Here is a 12,651-nt window from a genome sequence, read left to right as displayed (position 1 = left end):
AGCTTTGGGCTGCCTATCCTGGGGTCTTCCCTAAAACACCGCCATTTCTATACTGGGGCTACGCCTGCTTTGTGGAAATGGACATTTCATCTTATACAGTGCTGAACTGGTGGTAAGGAGACATTCTTGCTCTAAGTGTCAAAAATGCCCCCACATCTCTGCAAGAAGCCCCAATATCTGCAGCTAACTTTGTGATTAACCTATATTAATACGCAGAATGTGAGAATTCTTTACCCTCTTACAAGCACATGAAAATTAGTGCTTTAGGAAAGGAAGCACTGGTTTTCAGCCTCCACCCTAACCTCAGCTACCTGCTGCTATGGAGACAGTCTAACTGAGCTACAGCATTGCAACACAGCTCTGACAGCACTTGTGCAACAGCTGAACAACCCCATTTCCAGGGGCTGCTGGAGGCAAAGTGCTGGTGCTCAGGTATAAAAATGAGCGTTCCCTTATGAACTTCCTGAAAACACCTGCCTAATCCCCACAGCCACAAATTCTGGCCCCCACTTCTATCTGTGGACTAATGACTTGGTTAGTGCTGGGATTTGGGCCTCAGTGAATGAGGTGAGGCTGTTCCTCTAAAGCTAAAGGCAGGTACCTGTTAATCAAGTGACACACTGAAAACCTCTCCTTCTAGCACCAGGCTCTTCTACTCTTTGAGGTGCAAATTTAAAAGGCCAGGTCCTTAGGGCAAAACCACAAGTGCTGCCGTTTTCCCAGAGGTTCAGCTCTGTTGGTGTTGTGGGACCTCATGTAAATACCTCCTGCTTAACAGCCTGGCTGCTTGCGCTCAATTTATTTACTTAATGCATACTGCCCTGTCTTTCTGTGACCTTTAATTTTTATTATGCCTTTTGCAGAGATAGGAGAACAGCAGGATGGAGTGGGAATACAGAGCAGATATGCAGCTGAGTGAGGTCTGGCTATTTGGAGAGCGTTATGATAATAAAGCGGGGTGTAAAATAATTGATGGGACAAACGAGACATAGCAATGAAAAGCAATGTTCTTTGTCACCTACTGCACCGATAGGAACTGTGGGCTCGCCCATTGCTGTCCCTCTTTTGATGTGAGGACAGCAAAGCTGTGCACCACAAGATGGAGGAACACAGCAGTTCTGCTGCTGGATTAAAATGAGCGGGTATGGGCCCAGAGCAGGAGACAGCTGATGTGAGAGGACGCGGCGAGAATGGAAACTTTAACAGATGTAGGAAAGAGAAGAGTTTCTCCTTAGCGACTGTTGATAATATGGACTAGTCCACACTGAATGCTGCTTGGGGTGAAGTGCCAGATTTTGCAAGGAAAGAGACGTTGCAATGGAAAATAGAGAGTGCTTGTGGCTCGAACCCTGTTTTTCTGTTACCCTCTGTTCAATGTCCCCCCACGTCAGCAGGGAGTGAGTAGATGCTGGCCGGCTGGCCTCTGCGGGGTTGTTTATGGGAGACTGAGCTGCAGTGGGAGCTATAATAAGCCAGCTGCACAGACATGCTCACTGGAGCACAGCCTGCATTCATCTGAGCTGCTAAATTTAGGTCTCTTCCAGCAAAAGACCATGTGCAAAGAGACACAGGGAGGAGATGCAACTGTCATCCGAGCTGGAAAAAAGAACCTGAGAGGGTTGATTTACCCATTATAATAACGGTACTTTTGGCATCAGAGGAGGCCAAAGTCCCTGAGGATAAACACAGTAAAGACAAGATACGTATTACTGCAAGGTTGATTTCCCTCTGTCAGCCTCATGATCTTGTCCAAGGCTGACCCTGGCAGTGTCACACTGGGGTAAAACTGAAGTCCCTTTGCTTGCTGTGTTTTGACTTGAGGGCGGTACCATTTATCAGGGCAAAAATAATCACCTTTATGAAAATAATAATTCTTCCAGAAATCATGGCTCTTTGTGACGCAAAGTTCTTGGGCAAGGGGGAACGATGCTGAAGACCTGGAGAGGTGCTGTGGGAGCAAAGGAGACACAGTACAGGTAAGAAATCCCCACAAACAACATGGCGGGGGGGGAACAGGACTTCTTGCTCAAGCTGTTGCAGCCTGTGCGCTCCATGCTGTCATCCCCCTTGCTCCCCCCTTGGGTATGCCCTTTTACACGACAGCATGAAGCGAGGCATCAGATGCTGGCTGTGTGCTGGGGCTGCAGTCAAAGAGACCCCTGTTCCCAGATAATTTTACAGGCAGTGCTGGGGAGCGCAGAAGCCATCTGAGCCTGCCAGGCACCTTTACCTGCAAGGGCCTCTGTGTAACTCCCAGTGTGCGTCTCCTAAATGTGTGTGAGGTATCCTGGGGAATCTCTCCCTGCTCTGGATTACAACCAACTGTTTACGGAAGGGCAGAGGAGGAAAGCAGGGCTGGATTGCCTTCCTGTCAGGCGTCTGAGAAAAGCTGCTCTGCGGAGTCCCACCCCACTCCAGGGCGGGGACTCTACCATCCAGAGCAAACCACGCAAAGCTCTCCCCATCCCTGCCAAGGCACCCGCTTGGGACAGCAGGTGAGTGCCAAACTAACTAGGGGGGGTCCCCTCTGTCGTAGGGACGGGATTGCATGGCTGGAGGTGCCTGGGAAGATGCCAAGCGCCGTCCCCACTTGCCAGACCGCAGCGGCTGGTAGTGCGGCTGTGCGGGAGCGGGACTGCCCTTGGCTGGGCGGGTGCCCTGTTGGGGCCACAACGGCACGGCATTCGGGCAGCCCTGGAGGGTGCGGCCTGGGCTAAGGAAGGATGGGGAGGTGGGCTGTGGGAAGGAGGAAGACAGGTGACTCTTCCCAGGCACCAGGAGCACAAGTTTTGCTTCCTATTCCTGCCGTGCCCCGTGGCCAAGCTGGCGTGTCCTCCCCACTAGACGCTGGGGTGTGGAGTGTGTGGCAGGGGGCTTTTGAGGTGGCTTTGGGTGGGTGCACAGCCTGAAGTGATGAGTACGAGGCTCTGCTAACTCAGTATTATATTTTTATTCCTTCTGAAGGCAGTGGCCAGGCAAAGGTCATCGTGTGGGAGGTGCTGAGATATTTCAGCTAGCTTGGGGCTGGCCAGTAGAAGGGAGATACTTTCCTGAGCTGCACATTGGGCTGGGATCAGGGTCAGTCACCCTGCTATGAGCCCCAGACCTACCCCAGGGTGCTCTGCCTCCCTGAAACAAAGCCAGCTGCGGCAGGAGCAGGCTATATCCAGTGCCCTGGAAACAGCTGGCAGCAGCAGAGCCATGGAAAAGCAGGGTGCAGGCTGTGTTTGAGTAAACGTGTGCTGAATGAAAGAACTAGTCAAACAAGTCCAGTGTTTGCCTTGCTAGGGGATGGGTCACAAATCAGTGGTTTTCCACTCTGGATCCTATGTGTCCGACTGGCAACGTTTCTATGAGCTCCAATCTGGGGTTAAAAACCCTGTGTTTATATCCTGATAAGCTGTTGGGAGCTTTGCTTGCTGTGTGTGCTCTGTGCAGAGTCAGGAAAAGTTGATTCAGCGCAAGCCTCCATTTGAATTGGCCAGCACACACGATAGTTTCAGCTGCTTTCTGCTAAATTAAGTTTATTCTGGATTCAGCTTTTAGAGGACATTGATGTGGACTTATAACTGCCTGAGTAGCTGATAAAGCCTGCCAGAAAAAGGTCATCCAGGGAAAAAAATTGAATAATGGGAGGGATGCCTCATACACCTGTACTCTGTCATCTGGACACAGTGTTTGGAGCCTGTTCTAAGCCAGATTTACTCTACCAGCAAGCTCAGGCCTTTATTCTGGGATGAAGCAAATAACAACAGGACAGCAATTAGCCAGGGCACCTTAGCACTTGCTAGCTGACTCTTTGCATGTGTAGTTTAATTCTTCAAAACACAGAGTTGAGTATTGCTCCTATCCTGAAGCTGGTTTTCCCTGTATGAGCCACAGGCCAGGAATTGTGTTAAGCTGCAGAGTGCTGGCAAATCTGACTGAGCAATAACTTTCTCTGCTAGCAAAGGGGGTGGCTAGGAGAGCTTTATTCATCTAATGCCCAGCCTAAGCAGTTCACGGAGACACCTTCATCTGTGAAAGGGAGCAAGAGGATTACGGGGGCAGGGACAGGGACCATTGCTGGAGAACCTGGCTGAACACACGGGCGCTTCTACCTGTAACTTCAGTGGCTTATTTCTTGAGCACCACACGCAGAAATATACTGGGAACAAAACAGCATTTGCAGATTGCTCAGCAGGGTTAGCACTGCTGCCCTTTGCAGTGCTCTAGCCTTTATATTCCCAGTGACGTTTAAGCTGGATGAAGAAACCGGAATCTTACAGTCAATATTCAATGTGACATTTCTGTTGTAATTTGATATTGCAGGAACATTCGCCCTGACTCCAGTACACGTCTTTTCCTCATGTTTTGGTTTCTTTCTGCCAGCTCATTTGCCCTCAGAATTTTTCTGCCTCTTACCTCCTTTTCGAGGTCATGATTTGACCAATGAAATCTATAATTAAATGAAAGAAAGCAAACTCAACGCTAATAATTTTCCATATGTTGCCTGATTGCACAGGGTGTAATAACATATACTCGACCCAGAGAGCACTCAGGAGTGCCTGCGCGTACCACATCTATGGCAAACGTCATCCTGAGAGTGAACTTGCCTGAACAGCACCCTCCAATAGTATTCTGGATTTGTAAGAGTCATGTGAAGCATTAGCAAAGACGCTCCTGTTCTTGCACAACCGTCTGGGCTCATTGATAGCAGCTGTTAAGCACCCTGAGTCGGATTAAGGAGAGATGTTGTCAGCCGCTGGCATTGCTGTTTCTACTTAAGGGCTTTAAGGAGAGAACCTCAGCTCATGCTGTCTTGAACTTGAGTTGCAGGGAAGTGAACCCTGTCCTAGTACCTGACATCCTGTCAACTGACCAGGGATATGGGAAAATACTCTGGGTGTGTTCATGTGTAGGCCCTAGGCACGAAAACCAAATTACAAGCAGAAAAAATAACCCTGGGGAGAGGGCAAGTAAGCTTGATTTTTTGAAGGCTTTAACAGTCAGTGAAAACTGCAGCCCTACAAGGAATTGCATTTTGCACCAAACTGAAGAGATGTTGAATATGGGCAGATTTTAAGCAAGGGGAAATAATTCTCCTGCCCCAGTCCTCAAGTGAGGTTGTTCTTTGCGTGCTCATCTACACCTTGATACTGTCTCTGCCTCCCAGGGAGGATCTGTGAAGGCTGTTAGGACTTTGCAGACACCCTCACCCTAATTCACCCTTAGGCTTTCACCTGGCAAGGTCAAAGCCATGTGTTTTGAAAGGCATGGGAATCAAGCCGATTTTCTTTGCTCCTAGAGCAGCATTGTCTCCTTCTCCTTGTAGCCTCAGCCACGCTGTCGCACTAGTAATAGAAAATAAATTTCTTAAATTACTAGTGCTAATCATCTGCTTGTGGACCTCATCCCTCTTTCAGACAGGACAAACGCCCTGTCCCTATGCTGTTGCAAGCCAGCCTTTGTTCATTCGGTACAAAGCATGACTGGAAACCCAGGGGTGCTGCCATGGGCGTTCAGCAGGGCTGTTCAAGTGTTGCTTTTAGTCCTTGGAGAAATTGGATGGTTACTTAACCAGCCCCATTAACTGGCAAGAGTAGGTATAGTCTATTAATTATTTGCTAGAAAAGTAACACTCCCTCTGGTTTTTTTTAATTACAGTTGTCTAACTGCCAGGGGACTTGGACAGTAACAGAGTGACCAAATCCAAGGGCGATGGTGAGTGTGTGTGTCTTCTGTCCCATGCTGTGCCAAGCGTTTGCTCTGATCAGATAAATGTGGCGAGCATAGCTCAGATAAGGACACAGCAGGAAAAACACCGTCACCCTCTGTTCCTTTATAGGGAGTGAGTTTATTGCTTTGTGTGCTTCCTCATACTAGAGGAGAATGACCCCTTTTTATGGGCTTTTCCATTTTGGGAGTTAAGGGAAATTCTTATCAGATATTAGTTCAAAGAGCATTAAATTCTCCTGATACACTTCCTGGGCATATTATTCTTTCCAGGTTCAACCTACAAGGTAGCCATCTATACAGTAGTTATCCCTGTGCCTGTTCCAGAAAGCCTAACCTACACAAATGTTAAGCAGTGTTTTGCTGATGATTTTCATGGGAACAGAGAGCAAGCTTTGTGAGAGACTGTGGTCCCGCAGAAATGGCACTGGACAGGAGGCAGGAGGAACCTGTTTGTGAATCGCTGTTTTGAGCAAAACACTGAGCTTTCTGGGATGTTACTTTACAGATACTCCATGGGCAGCTACATGAAGATATTTTCTCTTTCTAGTTGTGTCCCTGTGGCTTATTTCTCATGTGGCTGGGAAGTCCCTTTAGAACAAACTGATTCTCTTTAGGGCAGGATGGAAGCCTGGTATAAAATCACTCATGTTTGGTGGGTGGACTTTACTTGCTGTCACTGTTTGCATCTTTTGAATTATTTTTTTTAATCCACCTCTACTGCATGTATAAATCACTTTGAGTCTGCCTTTCATAACTCTTCTCCCGTGGGTTTAGGCAACAATCAAGGGGGTCTCCAGTTTCAGTGCTGAGCAAGAAGCACATGCACTGAGGAAGGCTATGAAGGGATTTGGTAAGTTGGTTTTCCTCCAGTGTTAAACCCCTCTCCTTTCCCCGCCCCAAGCATTGAGAATGTTTTCTTTGGTGGTTTGTTAGAGGGGAAGTCTAACCATTTGCAGTGCCCCACTGCCCTATGAGGGCACTGAAAGGAATCAAGTGACTTGACCAGGCTGAGACTTGAATACAATTGAAATCCAAGTCTTGGCCACAAAAGCATCCTTAGTCAGGCTCTAGGCTGTCCTGCGGCGCGGTACTGCCATGCCGCTGGCTGGGCTGAGGCACTTCTGTACATTGATCTAGTCCCCAGTGCTGTTGAGAACCAGGTTGTATAAGGAAGAGAAGATGGCTAATGGCATGCTCTGGGCAAGACCAGAGCATGCTTCTGGTTCCTCTGCAAGCAGCCTGACTGGTTTCCATTGGTTTCTTCCAGGCACAGATGAAGATGCCATTATTGAAATCTTGACCAAACTAAACGTTTCCCAACGTCAGCAAGTTCTGATCACCTATAAAAGCACTATTGGCAGGGTAGGTGGTCTTCAGAGGTTAGTGACTGTGGCTTTAACTGGGAGATGCAGACAATTTTTGGGTTATATCACTTGGGTGAAATATGAACATCCTAGTCTCCATGACAGTAAGGTGAGCACAAGCTTTCCCTAACCAGGTTTATTTTTGCCTTGTTCACTTCAGAACAACTGTTCATCCAAGGAGGGCTAGAGCATGAAGAAAAGCGGTGAATGAGTTCTTTCTGTTCTCAAAGGCTGTATTTTCTCCCAACTCCTTTCTCTTCCCTCTGTCTTGTAGGATTTAATTGATGACTTGAAGTCTGAGCTGAGTGGGAATTTTGAAAGGGTGATCCTTGGTATGATGACTCCTACCACCATGTACGACGTGCATGAACTGAGGAGGGCTATGAAGGTTCAGAAATCTTCCTTTTATGTTGCTTAATTTCTGGCCAATTTATTATGATACGGCATAATTATACATTTATTATAAAGTTATTATTATTAGCTTACATATAATAAAAAAAAATCCTCTTTGCACATCCAAAGAGTTGTCATTATAATCTTGGATCTTGCCTTTGCAATTCCCTAGGGTGCAGGAACAGATGAAGGTTGCCTGACTGAAATTCTGGCTTCTCGCACAAACGCAGAGATTCGGCGCATTAATGAGAACTACAAACTTCGTACGTAGTGCAAACGGCAAGCCGTTATCATACTGCCTGAAAAGTCACTTGTGTGTACACATGGACATGTGAAGAGGAAGGAAAGGGGTCTGTTAGCCTTTGAGTGGGACAAGTCAGCCAATACAACCATTGCCCTTTGTCCAGAGGGAACCTCTCAGTTAAAGAGGTGTCGACAGCAGGGCTGCTAACAGCCTCAAGGATCACAATTTCACCCAGAAATTGGATCAGCATAGATAAAACGGGATGGGGTGGTTATGTCTGTCAGTTGGGTGTCTGTCTGCGTGTAGATCTACTGCCAGTTTTATACTGGCTCTGCCTCTTACGTTTGGCCTGTAGCACTAAATACGATGGCTGAACTGCTGTGATGACGTTTAGAGCCCTGAGCACAGTTATATTCTTACCTAGCTTTTGGCTGGCAAATGTTGTGGACAAACAGTGTCCAGGTGGTGGGCCTGTTACTAACAATGTCATGTGTGTGTGTGCTCTTGGTAGAGTATGGCTGTACCCTTGAGGAGGACCTTGTCTCTGACACATCTGCCATGTTTCGAAGAGTCCTTGTGTCCCTCGCAACGGTAAGCCCAGGCTAAGGGAAACGGGGATGAATCCTCCTCTTGCTGACGGATGTACCTCTCACTTCAGTGATGAGGTGTTTCAGGATGGCTTTTATTTCACTTATCTTGCATTTCATTTCACCTGCATTTCACACCCAGCTTCTGCCGGGAGAGGACTCTGACTCCGGGTATGTGTTAATGCCACGTGCTCCTTTTAAAGCATCCCAGTTAAAGCAGGTTACCGCTCATTACAAAAGAAAGTACAAATCACAGCTGAGTCATATTTTGCTGTATTTGTAAGCTACTACTCAATTTTAAGGATCCCCTTATGCATCTCTACTAACTTGTTTTGAATGGGGAATTTGCAGAACTTGCTTCCATTAGCTGCTCTGGTGAAATGAGATTTTTGTCCTTGTATCTCTGCAGGGAAACAGAGATGAGAGCATGTATGTGGATGATGCCCTTGCTCAGCAAGATGCTCAGGTGTGTAGCAATTTGCTTTCTTGCACAAATTGTCTGTTCTTGTACATGTGATGTATGGTGGATCCTTGCTTTTTTTAGACCTCATTTTTTTTCAACGTAGAACAGTAAGCCTGGAGGTGTGCTAGACAGCAGCACCCTAGGTGGAGGCCTGGGCTCTAATCTCAGTTTTGACCCCTAGAGAAGCCTCTTCACTGTTCCGACTCAGCTGGTGAAATGGGGACAATGGTTCTAGCCTCCTTGGCAACTCTGTGCTGAAAGGTCTCTAGACAGGCTGGGTATTTGGGAGGGAAGATAACACTCAACTCTGTTGAGAGTTGCTGTGCTTCGTTAGTGTTTGTTGGAAAATACCTGAGCTCTAGACAAGCCAGCAGTGCTCCAGCACGAAGGAAGTAAAAATCTCATATCATGTACACCTGGTCTCTCAAGTAGCCTTACTTTGTCTATTCATAATGTCTTCAAGTGCCTGTATGAAGCTGGGGAGAAGAAATGGGGAACAGATGAGGTAGAGTTTATGACCATCCTCTGTACACGGAACAGATGCCACCTACTAAGAGGTAGGACCCTCTGCAGTGTCCTGGATCTTTTCCCTTGTTTGGGGATGACACTTTTGTAGGAGCTTTGTACTTGTTCATTAACTGGCTGCAAACTCTTCCTGAGGCAGCAGGTGTCCTAGAGCCCAATCACATTCAATTCCTTAAAACCGTTTTATTCCCTCCTGAGACAAAAAGGGACTTGAGAAAAACATCAGTACAACTTGCTCCAGCCTGTAAATTGGAGATAATGAAGTGTGACTCCCATTGGGGCAGAGCTAAGCATTGAAACTGCCACCATTAACTAGCAGTTCTTGAATATGCTAGCAGCAGTGGTAGGCCAATTAGCAAGACAGTTGATAATTACAATGAATTATTTCCGTGGGACAGCCCCGATTTAGCTTACAATGCCACAATAATGGTACAAGGCTCATACAGAGTATGAGGAGCTTGATCTTGCAAAGCGATCCTTGGTGATTTACGCACTGTATGCCCTGCAGCGTCTCACTCGCTCTTTTTATCGCTGACTCTTCCTCCTAGTTTTTGATGCGTACAGAGGGATTGCTAATAAGGACATAACAGACAGCATTAAATCCGAGATGTCAGGAGACCTCGAAGATGCTTTGTTAGCTGTAGGTGAGTGTCCTGCTTTTAAACTTTGTCTACAAAGTAATGAAATAATTACAGATGATGTATCTTGCCCTGGCTGGCAGTTTACATGGCTGCGGGAGGCAGATAGTGTTTCCGAGCCACAGCATTTTACTCTTTGCAGATACAATCAGGCAAGAAAGCTCTGTGCTTTATGATATTGTTTGCTGTCCCAAGTGATGCTTTGGTAGCTGCCATTTGCTGTCAGGAAGCATTAAAGCCTTAAAGAAGATACTACTGTGCGCTGGGCATGGCGACAGCAGTTGACAGCAGGTCACTGACTATGGATGTCCACATTGTACTTGCTCTTTGTTGGCCTTGAACTGCATCTTTACAGAACAAACACCCTCTCTGAGAAAGTGCTGTAAAGGTTTGGAAGACTTTCTCCTTCAGTTTTTATTGACCTTAATTCTCTTTTGTCTCCCTTACAGTAAAGTGCATGCGAAACAAACCTGCGTATTTTGCTGAAAGATTGTATAAATCCATGAAGGTAAAGGGAAGAGCTATTGGTGTGAGACTGCTATTTTTTATTTCCCCTTGCCTTTCCATGCTCGAGTCAGTAGCACGGCAGCAATCATTAGGTAAAGAAAAACTCTGCCGTTAATGGGGGTGTGTGTGTGTTTAAGTCTGAGCTTTTATTTGGACCTATTTTCCCTCAGGGAGCTCAGAGCAATATTGTCACCCGGCAGCAAGCTGCTAGTGGATCACTCCACTAATGCAAAACCACTCTGATTAGGAACAGATCCCACAGAAGAGCAAGTGATAAAACCTTTGTGCCTGTCCTCACTGATTTATCCAAAAGGCTTTGTAGTTGTACGTGGTTGGTTTCTTTCTTTAGGGCTTGGGAACCGATGACAACACGCTGATCCGAGTGATGGTGTCTCGCTCTGAAATAGATATGCTGGATATCAGAAGGGAATTCCTGACTATGTATGGGAAGTCACTCTACTCCTTCATTAAGGTAAGCTTTTTGGTGTTAGAAACCAAGAGCTGGATTTGCTAAGCAGCTTAGAGGAGACAGGTCCCCACTCGACAACTCTTGGGTAATTTAGAGGAGCTGGAATTAAGGAGACCTGACCTTTATGTATCAAAAATGTTCCTGAATCCTCTTAGGTCTTATTGTCAAAGAGGACACAAACCCTACAACAAATAATATGTGCTGGGAAGAATCTGGCCTTGTGTGGAGCTGTAAAACTAATTGTGTTCCCTTTTTCTTTTCTCTCTAGGGAGATTGCTCAGGAGACTATAGGAAGGTTCTGCTCAGACTCTGTGGTGGGGAGGATTAAAGGGTGCCTGGTGTACTGCCTGGGTGATGGGAAGCACTTGATTATAAGGATTTCTTTCTTTTTAATTTTTCCCAAATATCTTATTAATTGCTATGAGGATCTAACTCTGGTTAGATAATGGCCATTCGGTGAGCCTTTTGATATGCTTTTATGCTTGGAACACCCATTTGTCTACTAATTGGGCTAGTAAGGCCCATCTTAAACAGAATGCTGCAGCCAAATATATAAAAGCTAAATTGCTTCCTGACAAGCTGTCCCTTTGCTGTTGCATTCACCAGCAAACCTCACAACTGAAGCAAACTTGGATGCTGAATGTGAGAGGCTGCAGAGGGAAAAATAGACCTCATCAGTAGATGGAGAGCGCAGAATGCGGGCTTACTTCAGTTCTTGCAAGATAATTAAAATACAAATCAATCATTTGTGATCTAAACGTGCTTGTGTTTTGACTTGCCCTCTGTTTGTGTGGAGCATTAAGAGCCTTGCTTACTTTAGGTATATGTTGCCTATAGATCTGTAGGCAGGGAAGATGTCACTGGTGACATCAGAAAAACCTCTTGCTGCCCTGGTTACAGGTCAGGTCTGTATTCTTCATGTGTCTTCCTTGACTCGTGGGAGTACAAATCACCCAGGGTTATATTACAAACCCTTCCTCTGGATAAAGTGATGTCATTAGAACGGTGCCTTTTAAGGAATGACCTGTCCCTAGAACCGCATCTCGTCAGCACTACCCGACGCCTTAGAGCAGGTGCCTGGTACTGGGGTCACTCACCAAACCTCACCAGCGCTTGCTGGTTGGAGCCCTCTGTAGCGCTACTGTTAGAGGGTCCAGTCTTTGTGCCTCTGCCTGACTTGGACTTCTGCACCAACCTCTGCAAGAGACTTTTCCCCCAGACCCTACACAACTGCCTCTTAAGTGAGCATTGTTTTCACTACAAATATGTGGTTCTTGTTTGGCTTGGCAATTAATTTTTTTTTTTTTAGCTGTTGGTATATAATCCTGTTTTGGAGGCATCGCACCAAGGTTGGAATTTGAAGGTACAAGTACTGATATGGCCTGGTCCCAATTCTGTCACTCATTTTGTTCTAAATTAGGCTACTGTTGGCTTGAATAGGAGATAGTTCTGTGGCCTCAAATGAAGTAATTTTCCTTCTTGCTCTCTGTGCTGCAACTGGAGCTCCATTCCTTAGTTTTGGTGGGAGAGGAGGCAGAGCTTGTTCAAGTTATACTGAAGCCTTCTGCTCAGTGAAGGAAAAATTGTCTTAGCTAATGCAGCAGGCTAACGGATGCACTCAGGCTTGGTTTAGTGCTTAAATGCCTTGTGGTATGTTGCTGCCTTTTTACAAATAAACAATTTCTTTCTGTACCTTCTGCCATGATTGTGTATTCTGGGAGAGGTAATGTGAAATAACCGTGT

General features: G+C 46.3%; 1 protein-coding gene across 1 annotated transcript; it reads left to right on the top strand.

Moving 5' to 3' along the window:
- Positions 1-2,119: 2,119 nt before the first annotated feature.
- Positions 2,120-12,600, top strand: ANXA4 (annexin A4). Its single transcript, XM_075117529.1, has 13 exons — positions 2,120-2,495; positions 5,647-5,703; positions 6,493-6,568; positions 6,986-7,080; positions 7,357-7,470; positions 7,648-7,738; positions 8,231-8,310; positions 8,716-8,772; positions 9,233-9,326; positions 9,843-9,938; positions 10,382-10,440; positions 10,789-10,911; positions 11,177-12,600. Exons 2-13 carry the CDS (start codon positions 5,701-5,703, stop codon positions 11,234-11,236), a joined length of 948 nt encoding a protein of 315 aa, XP_074973630.1. The 5' UTR covers positions 2,120-2,495; positions 5,647-5,700; the 3' UTR covers positions 11,237-12,600.
- Positions 12,601-12,651: the final 51 nt, after the last annotated feature.

The sequence above is a fragment of the Phalacrocorax aristotelis genome, chromosome 24 (assembly GCF_949628215.1).
Source record: "Phalacrocorax aristotelis chromosome 24, bGulAri2.1, whole genome shotgun sequence".
NCBI lineage: Eukaryota > Metazoa > Chordata > Aves > Suliformes > Phalacrocoracidae > Phalacrocorax > Phalacrocorax aristotelis.
The sequence above is the reverse complement of the archived record's forward strand: the minus strand, read 5'-3'. Positions and strand labels throughout refer to the sequence as shown.

Excerpts from the sequence above, each read along its gene's own strand:
- ANXA4 (XM_075117529.1), top strand. Across the intron at positions 9,327-9,842 it reads CAGATGCCACCTACTAAGAG|TTTTTGATGCGTACAGAGGG; the intron begins GTAGGACCCTCT and ends TCTTCCTCCTAG. Across the intron at positions 10,441-10,788 it reads GATTGTATAAATCCATGAAG|GGCTTGGGAACCGATGACAA; the intron begins GTAAAGGGAAGA and ends TTCTTTCTTTAG.